The sequence below is a fragment of the Diachasma alloeum genome, unplaced genomic scaffold (assembly GCF_001412515.2).
Source record: "Diachasma alloeum isolate Michigan unplaced genomic scaffold, Dall2.0 Dall_scaffold_00277, whole genome shotgun sequence".
Lineage (NCBI taxonomy): Eukaryota > Metazoa > Arthropoda > Insecta > Hymenoptera > Braconidae > Diachasma > Diachasma alloeum.
The window spans coordinates 1,734,925-1,758,445 of NW_021680416.1; the positions used below are offsets into that span (position 1 = coordinate 1,734,925).

Here is a 23,521-nt window from a genome sequence, read left to right on the forward strand (position 1 = left end):
ATAATAATTCCTCTCAATGAAATCAGATCATGAAAACGAAAAATTTCATTTTCATAATCTGATTTCATTGAGAGGAAATGAGAAAAATGCAGGGAGAGATGATCAGCAAGAAAATGAAAGAAAACGATTTTTTATTTTTCTGAAAAATTTAAAAACTGATTTTTTTTTAAATGACGGAAAAATATCAATATGTTCCCTTTCTATGATCTAATTTCAATTGAAAAAAGTATAAAAAAAACAGAAATACGTAATCAGCAAGAAAATGAAAATTTCGATTTTTCAATGTCTCCAGAAAGTTTTAAAATTGATATATTTTTTCAAATAATGAAAGAATACCCATCAATTCAATTTGTACCCTCACATTTTGATAGAATACATAAAAAAATAGCAAAGAATAAAAATCGGAGATGAAAAATTTTATCGGATTAATGTAATGTAATGTAATAATTATATGAAGAGCATGTGATTGTGTCCAGATTATTGAACTTTGGGGGATAAGCTAATGATAGAGCTTCGCACCGCGTGGTCGTTCCCCTCACGCTCCGAAGAATCAGAAATAGAGTGCACGGAAATAGAGAAGAGTCTTTTTAGGGGCAGTTCAACGTGACTTCTCGTCATCAACGCTCGCCTTTTCATTAGAGCAAACGTCGTGCAACGTTTCTGAACGTTTTTTAAAGTTTCGGTATTGAAAGTGAAAATGGAGGAAGATGATATTGAGATCGCGAATTACTTCAAGGCTAATTTAGTGGCGATGAGACGCGCGGTTGACGACGAAGATTTCCGGAATTTCGCGAATTTGGAGAAGAATAGTGAGAGGGTGGCTTTCGTATTGAAGTACCCTGAGGCTCACGTTTTGCCGCTGGAGATTGAAGACGCTCCGGTGAAGAGTCTGGAGAAAGCTCTGAAGATCAAAGAGTCTGGGAATAAATACTATGCGCAGGGGAACTTTTTAAAGGCCCTGGAAACTTATTCGAATGCAGTTCTGATAACTCCGAAAGAAGGTCAGCTTGTGACGTGTTGAAATTTTTTATTCCACTGGATTAAAGGATTCGAAAATTTTAGTGGGGAAATTAATGGAAATAATAAAATCGAAGGGACGGTTTTTAAGAAATTCTACAGACATGCAATGAGAGAAAAAATTTATTCTGCAGAAAAATTCTGTTCCCCTGAAGATCTTTTGTCTTTTTTTTATTCCATTGGATTAATGGATTAGAAAATTTTAATTAGTATTATGATTCTAGTAGTGAAGTGGGGATATTAATGGAAATAATCAAATTTAAGGGACGGTTTTTGGAGAAATTCTACAGACATGCACTGAGAGATAAAATTAATTCTGCAGAAAAATTATGTTCCCCTGAAGATCTTTTGTCTTTTTCTTATTCCATTGGATTAATGGATTAGAAAATTTTAATTAGTATTATGATTCCAGTAGTGAAGTGGTGAAATTAATGGAAATAATCAAATTTAAGGGACGGTTTTTGGAGAAATTCTACAGACATGTACTGAGAGAAAAAATTAATTCTGCAGAAAAATTATGTTCCTCTGAAGATATTTCTTTTTTTTCATTTCATTGGATTGATAGATTAGAAAATTTTAATTAGTATTATGATTCCAGTAGTGAAGTGGTGAAATTAATGGAAATAATAAAATTTAAGGGACGGTTTTTGAAGAAGTTCTACAGACATGTACTGAGAGAAAAAAATTATTCTGCAGAAAAATTATGTTCCTCTGAAGATATTTCTTTTTTTTCATTTCATTGGATTGATAGATTAGAAAATTTTAATTAGTATTATGATTCCAGTAGCGAAGTGGGGAAATTACTGGAAATAATTAAATCGAAGGGACGGTTTTTAAGAAATTCTACAGACATACACTGAGAGAAAAGATTAATTTTGCAGAAAAATTATGTTCCCCTGAAGATCTTTTGGCTTTTTTTTTATTACAATAACTAAAATTATTAATTCTAATAACAACATTATTCATAGAGCAACGAAATTTTGGTATTACATTCCGGTAGAACTGGGAATCTTCCTAGCGAATAGGTCAGCTGCTCTGAACAACCTCGAGCTCTACGACCTCGCCCTGAAGGACATCGAGGAAGCCCTGCGGATCGGTTACCCCAAGGAGTTGCTCTACAAAATAGAGGAGCGCCGTGCGAAATGTTATTTAGCTGTGAAGAACCATCCGGCTGCCGTGGAAGCATTCCGGGAAACTCTCCAAGCGCTGGACCATGCGAAGCTTCCCTTGGAACGAAAGCAGAAGCTCGAGTCGGACATTCGGCTGATGCTGGCCATGATGGAGAAGTCTAAACAGCTCAGTGAGGGAAGTAAAGCTAAAACTCCTGTGAACGCACCGCCGAAGGATGGGAGTGATTTACACGTGCCAGTTCCGAAAATTAAAGAGGCCAATCCAGCGTATCCAGCTTGCAGTTCTGCTGTGGAAATCAGGGATGCAGGTGGAGATATCGGGAGACATGGCATTGCGACTCGGGATATCATGCCGGGGGAAGTGATTATCATTGAGAAACCGCATTGTGCTGTAGTACTGGGGGAGTATAGGTGAGATATAGCTAGTTGCAGAGAATGGACACGAATGAAAAAATTTAATAGAAAAACCCGGCCAATTCTATAGACAATTCTATTGGAATTCTATTGGGCTTTCTATAAGTTTTTGGACGATTCTATCGAAATGTTCAATGGAAAATATTCTGTAGAGAAAATCAATCGAATTCGATTTCTCTATATAACATATTTTATTGAGATATTTTCTGTAGAATTTCCTAGGCTAAGACTTTCCAGGTTTTCTTGTTTGATTTTCTTAATGGAAAAAAAGAAAAATAGAATGAAAAAATCGACTTTTTGAGAGTTCTGAATAGCCCGCCGCTTAAGTAGTTGGAATCAACGTTCACCCGGCTAAAAAAATAGATTTTGGCGAAAGTCGACTTTCCCTCTGAAAAACGGAAAATCTGACCCTTTGAAAATCTGAAAAAAAACACTTTTTCAGTTTTCACTTTTTCCACATACTTTTGAGAGTTCTGAATAGCCCGTTGCTGAATAGTGCCGCTTAAATAGTTGGAATCAACGTTCACCCGGCTAAAAAAATCGATTTTGGCGAAAGTCTACTTTCCCCCTGGAAAAACCGAAAATCTGACCCTTTGGCTCCGAACCTTTTGGTTTGTTAGAATTTTCTAACGAATTCGATAGGTTTTTCCATTAAATTTTTTCGCCCGTGAGACTAAATTTGTCTGGAGAGAATTTATTCCACAGTTAGATATTTTTAGGAATTCGGTGTAGAGTTCTATAATTCAGCCATTAGGTCGTGAATATAGAATAAATACTCCGTAATTAGGGGCATTATGAAGTATTTATTGGATATTCATAAACTTCAATCGAGCCTAAAGCTTGTTATTTATGTCCTGAGATACGCCATAAAAATCCCCTAAGGACAAAAGTATTTTATTTATTTAGTTATTTATTTATTTAAAGCTTCAGGCAGACGCCCATTGAAGCCTATGAAACAGTACAGAGTAGTACATAATATTATTGAGAGCACAAAGAGCTCCACACAAACAAAAAAAAATTTTAAAGGAAAAAACCCCCCGGCAGTTACCAACATATAATATTACAATGAAAAATAATATTACAAATTAAATATATATGAAAATATAGCACTGAAATGCGCATTAATAGCAGCCATATTCAAAAGTATGTAACACAATAATATAGAATAAAATAAATGAAAATGCTCAACAAAAAATACATAAGCGTTGTTAATGAATCAAAAGTGACTTATATTTGCAGAGAGAAGCATTCCATAATCAAATAAACAGAAAAATCATCATCCATACACATAAAACAAAGATATTATAAGGAAGAAATTCTTGATTGAAAAAATTTCAAACCCAAAATGAATGTAAATTATGCTTATATTTAATTATATATAGGGGAGGGAGGGGTAAAATGGAGACTTTTTGCTTTTTTAAAAATATTCCCAAGTCAGAAAAATATTTATCAATTGAGCTGAATCTAAACTCGCCACAAAGGAGAAGAATTGTCCTGTCAATTGAAAAATAAAATTATTTTATTTCATGAACAATTCAACACGTCATGAACATTTAAAAAAAAGTCAAGTGTCCATTTTACCCCACCCTCCCCTACACAATGTAGTATAATGTGTAATTATATGTATAATTATGTATAGTTATATATATATTGCTTTTTTTTGTTCTCCACGATTGATTCAGATGAGAATTTGTTTTGAAAATTTCCGAATTTTTCTGAAAACGTGATCCAATGAAGATGCTCCGAATTTCAGATTGGCGAACTGTCACTATTGCTTCAAGAAAAACATAGCTCCCTTTGCCGCGGCGTGTGACACGTGCGCGCTAGTCGCGTACTGCAGCGGGAAATGCCGAGACGCGGATGCGAAAACCCACGCCAGCGAGTGCAGCATATTGGGACCTCTCTGGCTGTCCAACGCCTCCATCACCTGTCTCCTGGCGATCAAGGCGGTCATTCAGAGGCCTTACGCCAAATTTAGGAAGTTGAAAGACGAAATAGAGAACTCTGATAAGAAGTTCCATGCCTCCAAGGATCATCCCTTCAGGGGGAGTGACTACATGGCCTTTCAATCAATGGGTAATCACTTTTCACTGCTCTGGCCTTGAGATCATCACAGAATTTCAGATGATTATGATGATTCTAGGTAATTTACGAAGAGAAAATCGATAATATCTGTCAGCAGATATTTTCGGCGGCTGAAAAAAATGAAAGCGAAAATAATCTCTTGATATTCACTACTCAATTCTGAAATGGTTTCTATAATTTTTTAATTTAAAAACATAGACATCCGTTATTGCGTCACTTCTTCAATGAATGATGGATCAATGCACGGAGTCGAATTAACGAAATTGTTTTTCTAGCATCATCTCCAAATTTCCATAATCACGAAAAAAATTTAAATATCCGTTATTTTGTTCCTTCTTTAAAGTAGTATAAACATAGCTTGAACTTACATGATTAAAATCTGAAATAAACTCTAAACAAAAGTTACTATGAGTAGAAACATTCTGATTGAGTTTGTGTTCAATCGGCAGTCTAGAATTATTGTGAATAATTAATCTGGAAGTGCAAAAATAATGATGATTTTTTTCCCCTTTTCAAATTTATTTCTCCTCGTTACACTCAACGACTCAACTGGAGTTTATTCATACTACTATAATGAATGAACCAAATCAGTTAAATGAAATAATATTTCTGAAGTCCTCTTCAAACTTTCGTCTTTGAGAAAACCCAAAATATGAACGTAATTTACTTTGTCAATTTTCTAAGGAACTGATTGAATTAATTAATTAAATTAAATCAAATTAAATCAAATGGGGAAATTTTTCCGTTCCCAGTCACGCACGAAAGCGAAAGGACGGAAGAAGACCTCTTCCACAGAGCATACATGGCCGCATGGCTCCTCAGGGTACTGAAGAAGAGTGCCTATCTCCCCGAAGACCTGAAAACCCCAGACCTCGCTGAATACACCCTCACCGAGGATGAATCATTCCTCGGAGGCCTCCTACTCCACCACTTACAGCTCCTCCAGTTTAATACCCACGAGATATCCGAATTAGTGAGACCGAGGAACGATAAAACCCTGCAAAGAGCTAAGAGTAATTTCATCGCTGGAGGTTTATTCTGCACACCCGCTCTGTTAAATCATTCCTGCAATCCTGGCGTTGTTCGGTGAGTTCAGAATAAGGATGCGCTAAAATTGACGGCACGTCATATGAACGTCACATGCACTGCTAAATATTTTTGTCTGAATTTTCCGTGCCAAATTCCGGAAAATTTTACCGTGTTCCAATTCCACTGAAATTTCAGGAACTCTTGTCATTGAAAATTCAGAATTTGGTGGGAAAATCAAACACAACTGTAAATTTCCGTTGCATTTTTCTCTGAAAATGAATAGAAAACCAGAAAATTCTGGTAAATATATTCATGAATTTTCAGGACAGTCACACTGAATGCGATTTCCTCTATGAAAAAATTGGTGTCACCTTTTTCGTCAGCAATCCATTTCGCCAGAGATAACCTTAAGCCTAGGAACAAAGATAATCTTTGCTTAAGATGCTAGATTATACAAATCTGTTTTATATTCCTTTTAAAAAAAATATTTTCTGAATATATATTTTATAGATAGATATATACATATATATAATGATAGAAATAGTTACTGGAAAAAATATCTTCTTTTAAAGTGATAAAAAACGATTTATATAACCCACGATCTTCAGCAAAAATTAAAACTAATGAATGGATTCTGTTCTGGATACTTTATGAAACAATTTAACTATCTTGTGACATGAAGCAATCATTTAGTGTATATAAAATAAATAATATAATTCTAGTTGTAAAAAAAAAGTCATGGTAGAAATGTGACATTAAATTATATGTTCCTTTGATTGCTTATTGTTACTTTCATAATTTTCAACAATAAATGAAAGGATAAAAAATACAATGAACCACTAGCCTATGTTCGCGCGCGAGGCACGCATTCCTTTTCTAGTAGGGAGAAAAAAATCATGAGATTTCAGATTTCACTGAAAATTCAATGCAATTTGACACTGAATATTCATATTAGATTGGAAATTCAAATAAATTAACGAATTCTCGTCTTTATGAAAGCCTATGATTGGCTCTGCAAATGAGTAACAAAAAAACATCATTCGACTGCCACGAGTTGTCGCAGGACTTTTTAGTTCATAATCGCTCCCCGAAGCTGTTTAATTACATCGTAAAAGTTGCAATTGATTATATTTAAAGGTACTTCGAGGGAATGACGATGGTGGTTCGAGCAGTAAGGACAATCCGAGCGGGAGATGAAATTTGTGACAATTACGGTCCCATTTTTACTGTTGAACCGAAAGCCAATCGTCAGAGAAAATTGAGAATGGAGTACTGGTTTGACTGTGGGTGTGAAGCTTGCGCCGGTAATTGGCCACTGTTGCAAGATATGAATCCCAAGATTTTGAGGTAGGAATAAGAAAAAATGTATCCATATCATACTATTTAAAGTACCTCCATCCTTGCGATCAATTTGAAGATGATTGGAAACCAGAGATGGCTATGGTAACATAATAAAAGGGGTTTCAATTGTCCCTACATAGTAAGGATTACTATGTACATAGTAGTATTACATAGGATTAATCCTTATGTAATACAACATACACATACTATGTACATAGTAGTAGTAGTATCATAGTATACTACTATGTGCATAGAGATCCCAGTGCATAGTAATAGTAACTATGCACATAGTTACTATATACATAGTAACATAGTAATAGTAATAGTTACTATGTACATAACTATGTACACTAACTATGTACACTATGTGTATAACTATGTAGTTACTATGTACTATTACTATGTAACTATGTACATAGTAACAATGTGCATAGTACAGATTCATTGAATCTATGTAACTATGTGCCTAGTAATCCTTCCTATGTAGGGAATTGTGCTTTACTATGTTAACATAGTAACACTTACTATGTAAGATAGTAATGATTACTATGCCCATAGTACCTATTACTATTGGGGAGCTTACTATGCCCCATAGTAACCATTACGATATTCCATGGTAGCCATTACCATATCCGTGGTAATACTTCCAAAATTTTGATAACGTTTACTATGTGCGGATTCCGACATGGTAATCTTTACAATTTTATTTTCTCCGTGTTGAAAAAGGTTATTATCCAAGGACATACTCGACACCCTCAAAATTTCATTCGACGAGAAATGACGCATTCCCAAACTGAAAACACCGCAAAAAATATTTAAAAAATATTTTTTCGAAATGGAATTACGCATTCTCTTCCGCATGAAAAATTCTTCAATTTAATATTCCCCATTAATTATCCCCAGATTCAAATGTGAAACTGGACCATCCTGCGGCAATGTTCTCTCAGTGAACGTCGACATAAACGAATTCATGTTGAACTGTTCTAAATGTGGCAAGAGCACGAACATCATGAAAGGTTTGAAAGCCCTGCAGGATACAGATGCACTTTTCAAACTAGCCTCGAGGCAACTCGAAGATGGCGAGCATAATAAGGCCTTAAAGGCTTATTTGGATATTCTAAAATTGCTGGACGAGACTCTGGCGCTGCCCATTAAGGATTATCACCTCTGTCAACAAGGAGTGAGACTCTGCATGCTACCACTTGGCAATACTGCCTGGCAATCTGTGATATAACTCGCTCGATTCATGTTAAATGCAAACGAAAGAGAATGTACTCTGATTAAATTTAATGCCAATCATCGACACATGCTGTGAGAGGAAAATTAGCTTCCCCTTTTCGTCGATGCGAATTCTAGGCCCTCGGAAATCTTGCGGGCTATACAAAAGAAACAAACACTTCTTTTGTTAGAAAAAGACTTCAATTTAACAAGCATTTTACACGAAGATGTTAACATCGCGATTTCACGCAGTGTTAACTTCCCGATTTAACGCCGTGCCCATCCTTGAGGCAAGCTTAAACTTCAATTTCAACTTGACTAACCCTTTAGACAAAGATGTTAACATTTGAATAATTGGAAATATAGAATTGTAAATTGACTGTTGGGCAAATAATTGAAAAGACGGAATTGCAAATTAACTATTGGCCGAATATTCCTAAATTCCCTAAAAGGGATTCTCGAGTGGCCAAACAATCGTCAATCCTCCCAACTCCATTATTGATTGATAAAATCATTCGGAATGTGGATATTTAATTGGCGATTAATTTAGTCATTGAAAATTGATGAGTACTATTACCAGTTGACTTCTTCAATATTCAATTTGATTCGAAGTTTATGATTCTACCGGTCCGGTAGGTAATTATTATTCATTATATTTCTATCATTATTCATTCTGTACATCTTTATGAAGTTAGTTGAGAAAATCAAATTATGTCATTTAAATACGGGTGTCTTATGGCATTTGTTATGTTCATACTACTGTGAATATTCACAACTACGCAATAAACTCACATACCGAAAAAATCTTATGCAATTCTGGAAACGTCATCAGAGATCGATAATGTTCTAAAATTCGATTGCATGATTGTATAATTTTCAAATACCTATGGAACCTCCCATAAATTTGGATGATTTGCGCACCACACAAAGAATATCTGATTCGGTGGCTACAGTTAGTCAAAATTCCAATGAAATATCGTCAGGATGAAAATAGAAGCAATATTCCTGAAAACAACTCGGGGTAATAATTTAATTCCAACTCATATGATCTCAATGTGGTTTATTCATTAGATACAATCTAACATCTCAACCATTACATAAGCTATATAAATTCTCATTTTCTGTGGAGGGCATATCATTTTCACAGTGTAAAACGATCAGGAGGAAAAAAATGAGGAAAATCTCAGTGCGAAATGATATTCCGCGTGTGCCTAAATTGAACTCGTACTATGAATGTATGAGTTATTAGAAATGGCCTATAAATTGTCTATAAATGTTCATTCACTCCCTAACGACGCAAATCTCGCACGAACCACAACAGCCTTGAAAAATATTCGACGTATTATATTTACATGAAAGAAATACTGATTGCCAATGAAGAATTTCCTCTATATTGATAGGCATTCTATCTTTGAAATTCAGTTGAAATACATAGTGATACGCCAATCGTATGGACATCACGGACGAAAAAATTTAATAGAAAAACCTATCGAATTCGTTAGGAAATTCTATTGAATTTCTATTGAACTGTTCTATTAGTTTTCGGCCGATTCTATTGAAATGTTCAATAGAAAATATTCAGTAGAAAAAGTCAATAGAATTCCATTTTTCTATACAACTTATTCGATTGAGATACTTTCTATAGAATCTCCTCAGCTCAGTTTTTTCGTTTAATTTTCGTGATGAGAAGAAAAGAAAAATAGAATTCTGTTGATTTTTTCTATTAAATGTTTTCTACTGAACATGTCAATAGAACCAGCCAAAAACTAATAGACAGTTTGATAGAAACTCTATAGAATTTTCTAACGAATCGATAGGTTTTTCTATTAAATTTTTTCGTGCGTGATTGCATCAAGATAACCATAGATGGCTTTAATATGTATAATTAATAAGTATTTAACAACACCCGCAAGCAGGCTGAGTCAGAATCCGAACGAGGGGCCAATTCCACATGGAATGCAGATTGTTTGCCACATGCGCATATTTGATGTGCATTGTTGAAAATATTGGGCTGAAATTTCTGGTGCACTTCTTAGAAATTGTCATCAAGTGCACGGAGAGAAATATTCAATAAAAATTCCGGAGCGAAATGTGGTTGTAGGAAATTTTACGGAACTGTCGCGGAATTTTTCCAGAGCGTTCCGTAATTTTTATCTGAATCTCCTGTGAAAAATTACGATACCGTCACTTAAATTTTCTGAGTCGATTCCGTGATCGGTGAGCGAACTCTGAGTTCCGTAATTTTCACGGAACATTTCTCTCCGTGCGCTAAACACCCTCGGGGAGTTTCGAGTGAATTCGGCAACGCTAAAGCTTAAACAACACGGCGGCGAATCCCCGCGGAGGTGACCATAAAAGCCTTGGGATAAGAATTCCGCATAATGAGTCAGATCGCGTAATAATTCTATAAAAAGTTTAAGACCTGAACACAAACATTTGGCGATAAAGTGAGAATTTCTGGCCTCAAGAAATCGTTTATTTCGCCTCAAAAGATGAGAAAATGACTAAAAATACTAAAAGCTCCGAAGCTAAAGGGTCTGATCACTAGGAGAGCCTCTGATCCATCAGAGGCTCTCCTACTGAATGAATACAGAATATAAACAGGGGAGAACCTTCAGATATTGCTAAAATGCAACGAATTAAAAGAAAAGCAAAAACATTTTTTCCGTCTGTCCAAACTACTTTGTCTATTCCGGACTATTATCTAATTTTCAGAGGAAAATATTCTTCGATTCAGTATCATCTTCCTTTAGCCCGAAGCGCACCAACTTCTTGTCTGAAGTCTACCATGAACTGATAGAATATGCATTCTATGTTCTCAACTCAAGAAGTTATCGTTCTCATATTATGTCAATTTTTCTCTCACCGATGATGATTGCGTTAAAAGAGAGGAAAGTTCGCTGTTTCCGATTGAAATCCTCAAAGACTAATGAAAGTATCGTAATTTCCTAAGGAATTCACCAGGATTTTTACGTGAATTTCTTCACGCATATGTGGAATAGGCCTCATCGCTTTGGGACACAAATCAAACACCTAATCCATTGCACTCAATCGCTCGTTGTACGAACTCACTCTTCTCACCACTTTCCTCATTGAGAGGCACTGCCATAAACTCACTTTTCCTTGTTTTTCCATTCAATTCCTCAAAGATATCCAGCTTCGATCGTCCTTTAGTCTCAGGCAGAAGGAAAACTATAATTGTAAGCGTGAAACCCGTGAATAATGCAAGGATGAAGAAACTGACGTGCATACCAAATGCAACAGTCATGTACGGAAAAGCTAGTGTAGTTAAGAAATTGGAAATGAATTCAGTGGACAGAGAGATTGACAGCCCGAGGCTCACGATGTCTGCACTGAAAATTTCAGATGCAACGGTGGATGTCAGTGGGCCCAGTCCTGCGCAGAATGCCAGTGCGAAGATTGACATTGTGACAAGGGGCAGCCAGGAGACCGATGAGAGGTCGTAGTCGTGAGACTGAAGTATCAAAAATGTTCCAAAACCGAAGTGACTGATTATCATTCCCATGCAGGCTATTATCACCAGCTTTCTTCTTCCCAGATTTTCTATTGTCAGGGATGATGTCGACGAACCCACGATTTGGATAACGGCGATGATTATTGATGCTATATCAGGATCCACTGAGCATTTCGCCATTTCGAATATCGTTGTTGTGTAGGAGAACTGAAAAGTCAATGATGCAATTTCAAGATGAGTTCAAAAATGAAGCGAGATGACCGAAATTTCGCTATGAAAAGAGTCGCTGTTGGAAACTTTTGGCGGAAATTTACGGAGAATTTTGGTTCTAGGAATCTTTTCCCTGAGACCGAATTTCTCGGACAAAATTTCTCCGAAAAAAATTCCCCCGGACAAAATTCGACAGACAGAAGTTCTTTTGAAGTTGCGCTCGTATAACCGGCACGAGGAAAGGTAGTGGTGGGGATATCAGTTTAACTGTGTTGAGTCTTCAGCTGAATGTTGATTATTTTGTATTCTATTCGGGCCTAAATTCTTAATCATTCAGTCCAGATTCAACTTGTATACAGGGAGCCACGAGGCGAAGAGCAAATTACTTGCTAATATAAATTAAAATTACAGTATCTTTATCACGCCTCAAAATGTTAAAAGTGGTTGTTTTGGCTCTCGTCACTTCTTTTTTCATGGTATTTTTCGGTGTGAAGTCTTATTGTTTACTAAAGACTGTGACTTTCTTGCAAAACTGATGTGTGACAATTTTTTTATGTCTTTCCTCTGTCTATATATTCAAAAGGGAAATTGTGTCCGGGAAATTTTTTTTCGGGGAAATAGTGTCCAGGGAAATCATGTCCGGGAAATTTTGTCCGGGGAAAATATCTCCTACCACCAAAATTTTTTGCAAATGTTTTGTAATCGAAAAATCACTATTTCATGGAAAAATCAACATAAATGGAGAATTTTAGTGTAATTATTCCATGAAAATTAATAGAAGTCAGGAATATTCAAGAAAATACAGTCTTGATTTTTTTAATAGATCCCGAATATTCATGTTCTGATTAAAAATTTAAATAAACTGAAATTTATCGTAAATTTTTTGCAAATTTTTGTCAAAGGTAAGTATTACTGAAATTTCAATGAATTTTCTAATCGGAAATTCACTATTTGATGGAAAAACTAACGGAAACTGTGAATTTCAGTCTATTTATCCCATAAAAAATAACGGTGGCCAGCAAAATTTAGGTAAGTATATTCTTGAAGCTTCAAATGTTTTAAAATTCCGTGTAAATTGGTCTCGAATATTCATGTTATGATTGAAAATTCACATAAGTTGGAAAATTCTCCTCTGCTGCTGCTAACAAAATTGGGTTTCCAATCGATTTCCTATTAAATTTGCCATTTCATTATTTTTTTTCTCCCCTAAATTGAATTCAATGTTGCTCTCTGAAAATTAGTACCAAACGATCCATGAAATTTCCATGTTTTTCCAACAGTATTTATGGAAATTTCTCTATTTCGAAAACTGATGGCGAATGAAATGGAAAAACCAATGGAAACTGTAAATTTTAGTCTCATTATCCTATGGGCAATAATAGAAGCCATAAAAATTCAGAGAAGTATATTCTTGAATTTTCAAATATTTCGAAATTCTGCATAAATTAGTCCCGAATATTCATGTCCCGATTGAAAATTCAAATAAGTTGGGGAATTGTTATGTTCTTGCGGCTAAAAAAATTGTATCTCCATTGAATTTCAAATGAAATTTTTCATTTCATTATTTTTTTTCCCCCTAAATCAAATTCAATGTCGCTCGCCTGAAACTTCCACCAAACAATCCAAAAATTTCAATGTTTTTCCAAGAGTATTCACGGAAATTTCGGTATTTGAAAAGCTAAGTCAACTTATTTCTAATTAGTAAGAAGTGATTCAGAAAAATTAATGTGAATATAATTTACCAAAATAGCATATCCCGAGGTGTGTTGTCCAGCGAATAGAGTTACCGATATAATTAATGCCATGAACGTTCCTTTGTCTCTGAATAAATCTTTCAAGCCAGCGGATTTACCGAGATTGTGTGTGAGTTGCCTCTCGAGTTGCATTAATTCGTAATCTACTGTTGTTCTATCGTTGTTCCTCAGCCACATCAGTGAACTGCGCAATGATTAATTAAAGCAAAGTTAAAATATGATTTTTGTGATACCTGCCTGAAAAGTTCACCTCTCGAAACCGTTTAGTGCACGGAGAGAAATATTCAAGAAAAATTACGGAACATTTCACGTAATCCGCCAGCGAGAATCGTTTTCAGTGAATTTCTATAGGAATTTCTATAAGAGAATAAATCTGAAACGTTCAGTAAATTTTCGGGTCTGTCACCGAAAAAATACGAAAAAGTTACGTAATTTTTCTGGAAGTTGTAAAATCTAACAGAAACTTCAAGACTTATTATGCCTCAGAACATGAAAATTCTTGGATGTTTAAGAATTTTTACGAAAAGTTCCGGAAAAATTACGGAACGTGTTGTTAAAATCTCCCCCTCATGGCTAGCCGTGAGGCGTCGGACAGATGAATAATTTTTACGGAACAGATCGTAGAATTTACCCGACGATTGACACTTTTTATTGAATTTTACTTCGCTCCCAGATTACGTTTCGAAACGTAATTTTTACGTCTTTTTTCTGGTAATTTTTATTGAATATTTCTCTCGGTGTATGCGTAAAGTTCAGAGGTCGTGCGCAAAGTGAATTTCGAGTGCGTAAAGCATGGCTTTACGCACGAGAATTTACTCGCAAATTCTCGTGAATTCCCTTCACTTTTAACCAGCTACAAAATTACCTAGTAGCTCTGTCGACATGTCCCCGCCTCAGAAGATGCGTCGGCGACTCAGGAAGAAAAATAAACCCTATAATGAACGCCACCGGCACAACCAGTCCACACAACGCAAAAGCGTGGTAAGATAATTTGGCGCCAAGAATGAACGACGCAAGCGTCCCCAGATTGAAGCCAAAAGAGAGGAAGCTTCCCAGTTGGCCTCTGATGGAGTCCTCAGCAATCTCGCACACATAAACCGGAATCATGGAGAATGTTATTCCGCAAACAAATCCAGCTAGGCCACGTGCCACCAAGAGGTAGTAGAAGTTCTGGGCAAAGTATATGAGCAGCCAGCTGCTGGCAGCGGAAATGGCTATTGCCCATGCCATTATTCTATTACCGATCTTCTTCACTGCTACTGCGTAGAACAGCAGAGCAATTAGGGACGTCAGACCTGTCACTGAACCCAGCCAAGAAATTTCATTCTCAGTTATCGGTTGGGTACCAACTGGAGTCGTTTCTTTCACCAGTTGGGGGATTATTGGCGCTGTCCAGGCTGATAGCATGCCACCTGCTATGCCTGATAGATTGGCTGGAAGGAATAATAAGGTGTTAAGCAATTAGAAGTTATTTGAGACTGAAGTCTCTACGATTACGTACAACAGATATTTTTCATGTCTTGGGGCCGGTTCCGCCAAACCCAGTTAACAAAATTCTGAGTTGAGTATGGAAATATATAAAAATAATCTGCCGATCAATTTAGCAGCGAAGTGGTAAAACGGTACAAGTCGATTTTGACTATTGACCAGTTTTCAATGAATATTTCGGAATCTATGGGAGATGGCAAAATTTTTGTTATAACGTTTTTTGTAGAGCCGATTGAGAGCTACAACTAATGTAATTAAGAAAATTACATTTACTCCAGACATGAATTTAATTTGACGATTTATTTGACGAACAGGGCTTGGTGCAACCGATTTCAAGTCAAATAAATAAACTAAGAAGAATAAACTAATGTCTAGAGCAAATTTATTCCACAGGAAGAAAATCATCGGATATTCGATTAAATGAATATATAATACAATGCTATCTCATTGTCAATTCGCGACGTTTCGCTTTTAATTAAAGCTTCCTCAGGCTCTGAATTGACAATAAGATAGCATTGTATATTCATTTCATCCAATATCCTATGATTTCCTTCCTACAAATTTGATTAATATGGATATGAACAATATCATCAATTTATTTCACAGTTCGACAGTTTTAAGAATGCATCGCAGAGTGCTTTCATTTATTCATTCGGTCTGGTGAATATTGACTAAATACTTCATAATTAGTGGTATTATTGGTAAATAGTAATAACACATCGCTTCACCACTTTTTATTGGGAAATACCCTCGATGAACACTCAATCAAAATTGACCGACAGATTATTGTTATTTATTTCGATAACATCGTATTGGGATATGGGTAAAAGTGGATAAATAAATGTAGTAACGCAATGAATACTTTTAACTTGAACTCTTTATTATTGGCACGAGGAAGGCACGACTGTACTAGAGGACCGTTGTCCAGAGACTAAATTCTAACTATTTGAAAAACCTTTACTGAGGGAAAAGCAAGACAAAGTTTATGACTCCAGAGGACAGAGTTTCCTTTGAATTTCTACATGTGGTAAGGATTGCAACGCTCTCGAGTTCGGAGCACAACGGATCATAAATTAGTCCTTTTCTGGGGACTTTCCCCAACCGTCATAAACCTTGTCGAGTGATTTTTGAAGAAAAACAGAAAAGCTGTGTTCAAATATTCCAACACATCGGAAATGGGATAATTTAAATAACCAAATCGGTAAATAAGTAAAATAACTTTATTAATTAGACTTTACTTACTTTACTTACACATCCGCTCTTTACCAATTCCTCTGAGGAACTGAACAAAATAACAAAGGGATACAACACTCTGGGCTTTTGGTGACGTGGACATAGGAGGTCCCATTCATTCAACTCTGTTTAAACCCAAAAACCAAAAACATAAACATCATAGCCCGCGCTACTCAGAATTTTCGTCCATAAAAATGTTCTTCATACCCGCGTGTAAAAATAGAGAGAAAAATATAAGATTAATGTTTGCCTCGTATTATTTCAACTAGAAATTCAAGAGATAATTAACTGAGGATTTTCTCATCTGGACTTGGTGCAACCGGGCCATAATAAAATAAATAGATAAATAAATGAAGGCTCATCAGGGGTTTTCGCTAAAAAAACGTGGTATATCGATCTATCATCGCAATTTGCCCATAATACCCCTAATTATGAAGTATTTACCCCATATTTACGACCAAATGGCAAAATAAAAGCACCCGACGACGAATTTCTAAAATTGCCTGACTGAAGTAAAATTTACTACTGAGATAAATTTATTCCGGGGATTTATTTTGTTATTTGTATTATATTATAAAAATAGTAGAAGATGTCGACTGACGTAGGGAAATGTTAGTCAACGGTTCTGAGGAATGAAATTGAAATAAAAAGTATCTCATTCGCGCTTACAAAAAAAATGAGAAAATGAGAAATTCAAGTCTAGGATTGATGAGAAAATTTGACACTTACCTATGATAGCCGCGGCGGTTTGCCGCAGTCTCCTCCTCCCCGATGAACATGTACCATTATCGCTCATCTCCTTCGACTTGTCCATCACAACGTAGGAAGAGGACTGATACGAGTGGAACTCTTCCACGTCCACTGCACTCCGTTTTTCTCGCGCATTGACAACATTAGGGGACGGAGAAACTGGTTTTCGATTTTTCCTTCATTGTTACTACTGGTTCGATAAATCCTGATGGTAATTCTGAGATTTAATTATGAATGCATCATCCCAAGGTCATATGAGGGAGGCGCATTGACAGACAAGTTTACGAGGATTGCATTGATGGAGGTGGATCATCGGAAATACGATAAATTTAATTTTAAAAGACGGAAAAACGTGTTCACGTGCTTTCTTATTGTTGTTTGAGTGCGCGTACATGAGAGCGTAATGTGATATAGGATCGTCGACGACGCAATGCTATCGCGTCACTCCAGTCCGTAAACTAGAGGGACTAGACTACACTGAGAGAAAAACGACAAAGTTCTCGAACAAGGGGCGCACACGGGGTGTGTGTAAAATTTCACTTTAGGCACAAGTGATAAAAAATACTATTTCCTCCAGGAACTGTTCTTACAGAAAATTTTTTTACATGTGCACTTATCATGAAGATCCCGCAGAAAACGTTCCTCACGAGGGGCTATTCACAGGCGTAATCGTGGTGTCACTCGCTCATGTAACAATTGTAATCCCAGTGAAATCAATGTAATCATTGTAATCACATGATTACCATATTTGTAATCAAGTGGTAATCATTTGTAATCACTGTAATCATTTGTAATCAGTGTAATCCTTCGTAGTTGCTCCTAGTGAGACCGCGAATTTTGTTTTTGAATTTTTGCGCGCGTCATTTCTACCAACGGTATGTCTCAGAGATCCCTGGATCAATTTTTCTTGGAATCCCAGATGTTTATGGTTCAGAACCTTGCATAGCCAATGCGTTTTGCACAGAGCATTTGTCCGTAGAAAATTGATTCAACAGAGTTAAAATTTCTTCTTATTCTGGAGAACCAACGACTGAATTATCTCTGAATTATCTGCTGGTAAGTTTCATTCTCCATCAATGGTAGATATTCAGTAAATTTATTTTGCTAATGGCACTTATAAATGCCCAAATTTTTAGATGGAGTGATGGAGACTGCATTCCTCTGTTCTAACCCCCGCCCCTCCTTCCTCATTCCTTTGCAGGTTCTAATGATTAATTATTCCATCAATTCATATTTAATAAGAGGCCATTTTTTGTGATTTCAATGATTACAGATGTTTGGTAATCACAGAAGGTAATCGACGAAATCATTTGTAATCATGTAATCACATTCTGCGCTCTTGGTAATCACGGTTATCACATAGGCAATGGTAATCAGTGTAATCAGTCCCGTAATCCTGGGGAATCGATTACGTTTTGTATTCGCGGTGTCACCCGATTCGCCTGTGAATAGCCCCTCGGTTCCTTATAGGCAACTTTACCTGTCAAAGAACTATTTATAGAATAATTCTTCTCTCCGGAAATTTCCGTAAGAACAGTCCACACATTGTTAATACGTCCTCGTTAACAGTGGGATCAAAAAAATCGCGAGGGAATCCCATCCGCGTATCTCTATCACTCAAGAACCAAAATGGACGTTCCCACTGACCGACGTTTTCCTCACTTTCGGCTAGTCCGAGGAAACATCGGCTCTCGCGGCGCCTAGAGGAGGAAAAATACAGAACAACTGGTTGTCGTATTTACAATTCCATGATAAGTTAGTAATTATTCATTGACGGCACGAAAGGTATCGTAATGCTAGTTATACAAGCTCTCGTCGACGTTTTCGAAGAAATTACTGGTGTGAAATCGTCAGCAAAGTAATTATTCCTTGATTAGTAAGGCCTTTGAGGGAAATCCTCTTCATTTGCGATTATCAATGATTGAGTGGGATCATTATTATCAATCAATCGTATGTAAATACGACAGTTTTCCTCTTTTCTACGCGCGTGCCGTTTTTCCCCTAAAGGTCCGTCATTTTCATTTCGCCTCCCGACATGAAAAATGGATTCTTCTGTATCGATTACTTATGGAAATCTATTCGGACCATCCTGACTCAATTTTGGATTTTTTGTAGCTGCTTTATGATGGAATTGGAAAACGTATGGAAATTGTTTTTACATAAATTCTTCGGAATTTAATTCTTTTAATGGAGAAGAAAAGAAAACAACGCTGTGAAAAAAATTAGAAAATTTATGCCGAGGAATTTCTGCAGAAAAAATCTCAATATAGTAAGGTGACGTCTATTGACCCCGCAAGTACGACGACCATATCGCGCGGTGTTTGCTCATGGACCGGCGGCCTCCCGTCCACTCGAATTCGCAGTTCAATATGCGACAATTTCTAGACTGATGACAAAAAAATTGTCATCTAAAATTTAATGATCATCTTGAGCTTTCACCAATAAGTTGTTAAATTACGGTATTCCTTTATCCAGATTTTCCGCAAAAAGTCGTTCCGTAATTTTCCCCCAACGATTGAGAAATTTCACGGAACGAAATGTAGAAGTAACTCACCAGTTTCATAAAAATTGTTGAAGGTTCGAGAATTTTTGATTTTGGAGGCATAATAAGTCGGCAAGTTTCTGTAAGATTTTACTTTTTCGGGAAAAATTACGTGACAATTTCGTACTTTGTTCGGGGGTGAACCTCAGATTTCTTCTCTTCTATTTCAATAAAAATTGCCGGAAAACGATTCTCCATTGCGGATTACGTGAATTGTTCCGTAATTTTTACTGAATATTTCTCTCCGTGCAAACGGTGGCCAAGATTGGCGATTATCGGAAATTTGTTAATATCAAATCAGTAATTCATTGAGTCGAAGTTTCGTTTGCGCCGTACGACAAAGGAATGTATAGAGTATATTCGCAAAAATTTCAGAATTTGTTATGAAACTTAGCTCGATAAACGAGAGGTTTGAATATGCATCTGACATCGAATTCAGTTCCGTATTGTTGATGTATTGAAGAAAAATATTAAAAATAACTTCAAAAAAAAATCGAGTCGTATTGTGTTGATAATTTTATTTATTTCATGGGGAAATTTTTAGAATTTCGATATCTACAATAGTCCGAAAGATAATGAATTCTTATTAATCAAGCTCTCGGGTCCGTATATGGCATGAACACCGAAAAAAGTTAATAGAAAAACCTATCGAATTCGTTAGAAAATTCTATTAAATTTCTATTAGTTTTTGGCTGATTCTATTGACAATTTCAATAGAAAATACTCAATAGAAAAAGTCAACAGAATTCGATTTTTCTGTATAACTTATTCTTTTCATATATTTTCTATAGAATTTGCTCGACTCAAATTTTCTAAGTTTTTTTCATTCTATTTTTCTTCTCTTCTTATCAAGAAAATCAGACGAAAAAACTTGGAAAATTTGAGCCGAGGAAGTTCTATAGAAAATATCTCAATAGAATAAGTTATACAGAAAAATTGAATTCTATTGACTTCTAATAGAACAGTTCAATAGAAATTCAATAGAATTTTCTAACGAATTCGATAGGTTTTTCTTTAAATTTTTTCGTCCGTGGGGTTAAATAAAAATCATCATTACTACATCTGTCACTGATTTTCAAAGACATGCTCCTGAAAATCAAAATTTTTTTCTCTGCGAAGTAAGATTAGTTTGAGAAAATATTTTTTCATCACGCCGTGACGAAAAGTGAACTTTTCGGCACGCACCGCGTGCCTAAAAGTCCAATTTCCGCCACATTGTGATGAAAAATATTGTTCGTAACTCGTGAAAAACTGTTTTTTAGCTCGTGGGATTATATCACTCGCCTTCGGCTCGTGATATGAACCTCCCACTCGCCAAAAAACACTTTTTTGCACTCGTTACGAAATATACTATTTTCTCTCAGTGTAGATTTTCCTAGCGAAATCGTTGGGATTTTTTATTGAATTCTTAATACACGTTGATTGGACCTTCCCGCTCTTCATGGCGATGCGGGCTTGATGGTTCAATATTATACCGTAGATTGATTATGGCAGCACATGCAGTAGCGGCAACACGCAACAGCCGGAACAGTTCCTTGCCTTTTTGGAGCAGAAGATGTAAACAAACGTTAAAATAGTGGTGTTCATTCAAAATTTATCCACAAATTGGAATCAGGAGTATTCAGATGGAATTGTGTACACGTGGAATTAATTTCAGCGAGTGAATTGAACTGTGAATCCAAGATTTGGAGTTGTTAGAGGTTAACCTGTAACCCTGTGTTTATGTTTTGAGTCTAAAAAATGGGTGCACCGACGAGCAATGCTATTGACAACCTCACACAAGCATTGAAATCCAATATTATACCGAATCAAGAGTACTTGCTCCAGGGTTCGGTGCTGGACAGTGCCGTGGAGATTCTGCTCCAACGTCTCCGAGGACTTTGTGATAATGTCGACAGTGGACCTGAGGGATTTCATGATCACGAAATGTGCTTCAGTATCAGAAAGTAAATTACCCATTTTTTCAGTAGTAGGGGTGAGTGGGGTAAAACGGCCCCTTTTGTATAGATCTGAAAACGAATAATTGGTGCAAAAAAATTTTTTTTCATTGTTCGTTTGCCCGAAAACGCTTAAAATGCTAAAAACAGTGCAGGGCCTCCAATTTTTGAGCTACAAAAGATTTTTTTTTTCAAAATTTTCGGAAAAATGTGTGGAACAACAATTACGAGCCAGTTTTTTTGCAATTCAACTCCTCCACAGCTGATTTCGGTTTTTTTCATATAAAAAAATTCACTATTTGTGTAAAAAAATACAAAAAAAGCAAATTTAGCCACGTAAGAGGCGAATTAAAAAAAAAACTAGCTCGTAATTGTTATTCCACATATTTTTCAAAAATTAAAAAAAAAAAATCCTTTGTAGCTCAAAAATTGGAGGCCCTGGACTGTTTTTGGCAATTTAAGCGTTTTCGGGCAAACGAACTATAAAAAAAATTTTTTTTGCACTAATTATTCGTTTTGAGATCTATATTTATAATCGATCTTCAACGTATGAAAAGTCTCACTTCAAGAACCCACGTCTTTTAAAATTCATAGTAGTCTCCCCTTAATAAGAAAACTCATCCTTATGTTGATATTCATCCATTGCACTCCACTTATTCGTTCAATTCTTCACACGCTTCATGATTATTTCTCTCCAGAGCACCCCCTCCAGAGCAACCCCTGCTCCTTCGTGTCCGAAGAGCCCTCGACTGCACAGACATGCCCTGGCAACTGAGGTACATTGGACAGCCCGAATTGGGAGACAAATCTCGTCCCACGATAGTCCGCAGTAGCATTGACATCGGTACCAGCAACACTGTAGTCGATTTCCTCACAGAACTGGGATGCAGACTGGACTTTGAGTACATCCTGCGAGGCTACATGTTTCGTAAGGGAAGAATGAAGATCACAGTGTCCAAGATCTTCAAAATGGGACAGGGAAAGCTGCCGGAGCAGGTGGAGGCCATTTCCCAGAGTTACTTGGTGGAACTGAGTGTTCTCGCTCCCAGCGGACAGGACGCCATCGCTGAGGACATGAGAATTTTTGCTGAACAGCTCAAGCCTCTTGTGCAGTTGGAGAAAATCGATTATAAGAGACTTGTACATTAAATTTACAGTAAATTTTTTCTATTTATCCGGGATTTAGAGATACTGAAATGGAAATGATTGTATATTAATTATTAAAAAAGCAATAATTGTATGTATCCATGAGTTGTATGAATATTTGTGCATTTTTATCTATTTTTGGAAGTGGCCATCAAGATAAATAAATTTTCAGAATTGAAATGAGGAAAAATAATGAATTTATGGTAGAAGAAATAAAAGAAACATTACGTTTCAACATAATATACTTCTTTATCATTTTTTTTCATCCTCATTTCAAATTCAGTAGCGAAGTGGTCAAAGAGTTTCAGTCGATTTTGGCTGTTGGCCAGTTTTCAATGAATATTTCGAAATCTAAGGGAGATAGCAAAATTTTTCTCACAGCATTTTTAGTAGCACTCGATTCACTCTACAAAAAAGGTTATTATGAAAATTTGGCTATCTCCCTTCGGAGATATTCAAATTCGGAAATATTTCTGAAAAACTCAACTAAAGACTAAATTGACTTGAACCGTTTGATCACTTTGCTACTGAATTTATATAAATAACTAAAATTCTTTTGTAATAATTTAGGGGAGGGTGGGGTAAAACGGACACTAGACTTTTTTTTAATTATTCATAACTCAGAAACAAATTGATCAATTGAGCTCAGTTTAGGCTCGTCACAAAGGGAAAGAATTGTTCTTTGTTTTGAAAAAGAAATTATTAAATTTTATCAACATTTCAACCCTTCATTGACATTTAAAAAAAAGTCA

General features: G+C 36.1%; 3 protein-coding genes across 4 annotated transcripts; 2 read left to right on the forward strand and 1 right to left on the reverse strand.

Annotated features, from left to right (window-relative positions):
* Positions 1–697: 697 nt before the first annotated feature.
* Positions 698–8,250, forward strand: LOC107038090 (SET and MYND domain-containing protein 4). Its single transcript, XM_015256972.1, has 6 exons — positions 698–1,001; positions 2,018–2,558; positions 4,315–4,637; positions 5,399–5,732; positions 6,813–7,022; positions 7,920–8,250. The coding sequence occupies exons 1-6, from the start codon at positions 698–700 to the stop codon at positions 8,248–8,250; spliced, it is 2,043 nt and encodes a 680-aa protein (XP_015112458.1).
* A 2,180-nt stretch (positions 8,251–10,430) lies between these two features.
* Positions 10,431–17,326, reverse strand: LOC107038030 (facilitated trehalose transporter Tret1). Its single transcript, XM_015256894.1, has 5 exons — positions 17,305–17,326; positions 17,124–17,255; positions 14,539–15,106; positions 13,662–13,857; positions 10,431–11,916 (listed from the first exon to the last, which is right to left on the reverse strand). The coding sequence occupies exons 1-5, from the start codon at positions 17,324–17,326 to the stop codon at positions 11,260–11,262; spliced, it is 1,575 nt and encodes a 524-aa protein (XP_015112380.1). The 3' UTR covers positions 10,431–11,259.
* A 1,597-nt stretch (positions 17,327–18,923) lies between these two features.
* Positions 18,924–23,009, forward strand: LOC107038072 (mediator of RNA polymerase II transcription subunit 18). 2 transcript variants are annotated; one of them, XM_015256953.2, is made up of 3 exons: positions 18,924–19,002; positions 21,167–21,632; positions 22,322–23,009. In XM_015256953.2, the coding sequence occupies exons 2-3, from the start codon at positions 21,427–21,429 to the stop codon at positions 22,770–22,772; spliced, it is 657 nt and encodes a 218-aa protein (XP_015112439.1). In that variant the 5' UTR covers positions 18,924–19,002; positions 21,167–21,426; the 3' UTR covers positions 22,773–23,009. The 2 variants fall into 2 exon arrangements, with proteins under 2 accessions (XP_015112439.1, XP_015112440.1); XM_015256954.2 differs by lacking the exon at positions 18,924–19,002 and having other exon boundaries at positions 21,137–21,632.
* Positions 23,010–23,521: the final 512 nt, after the last annotated feature.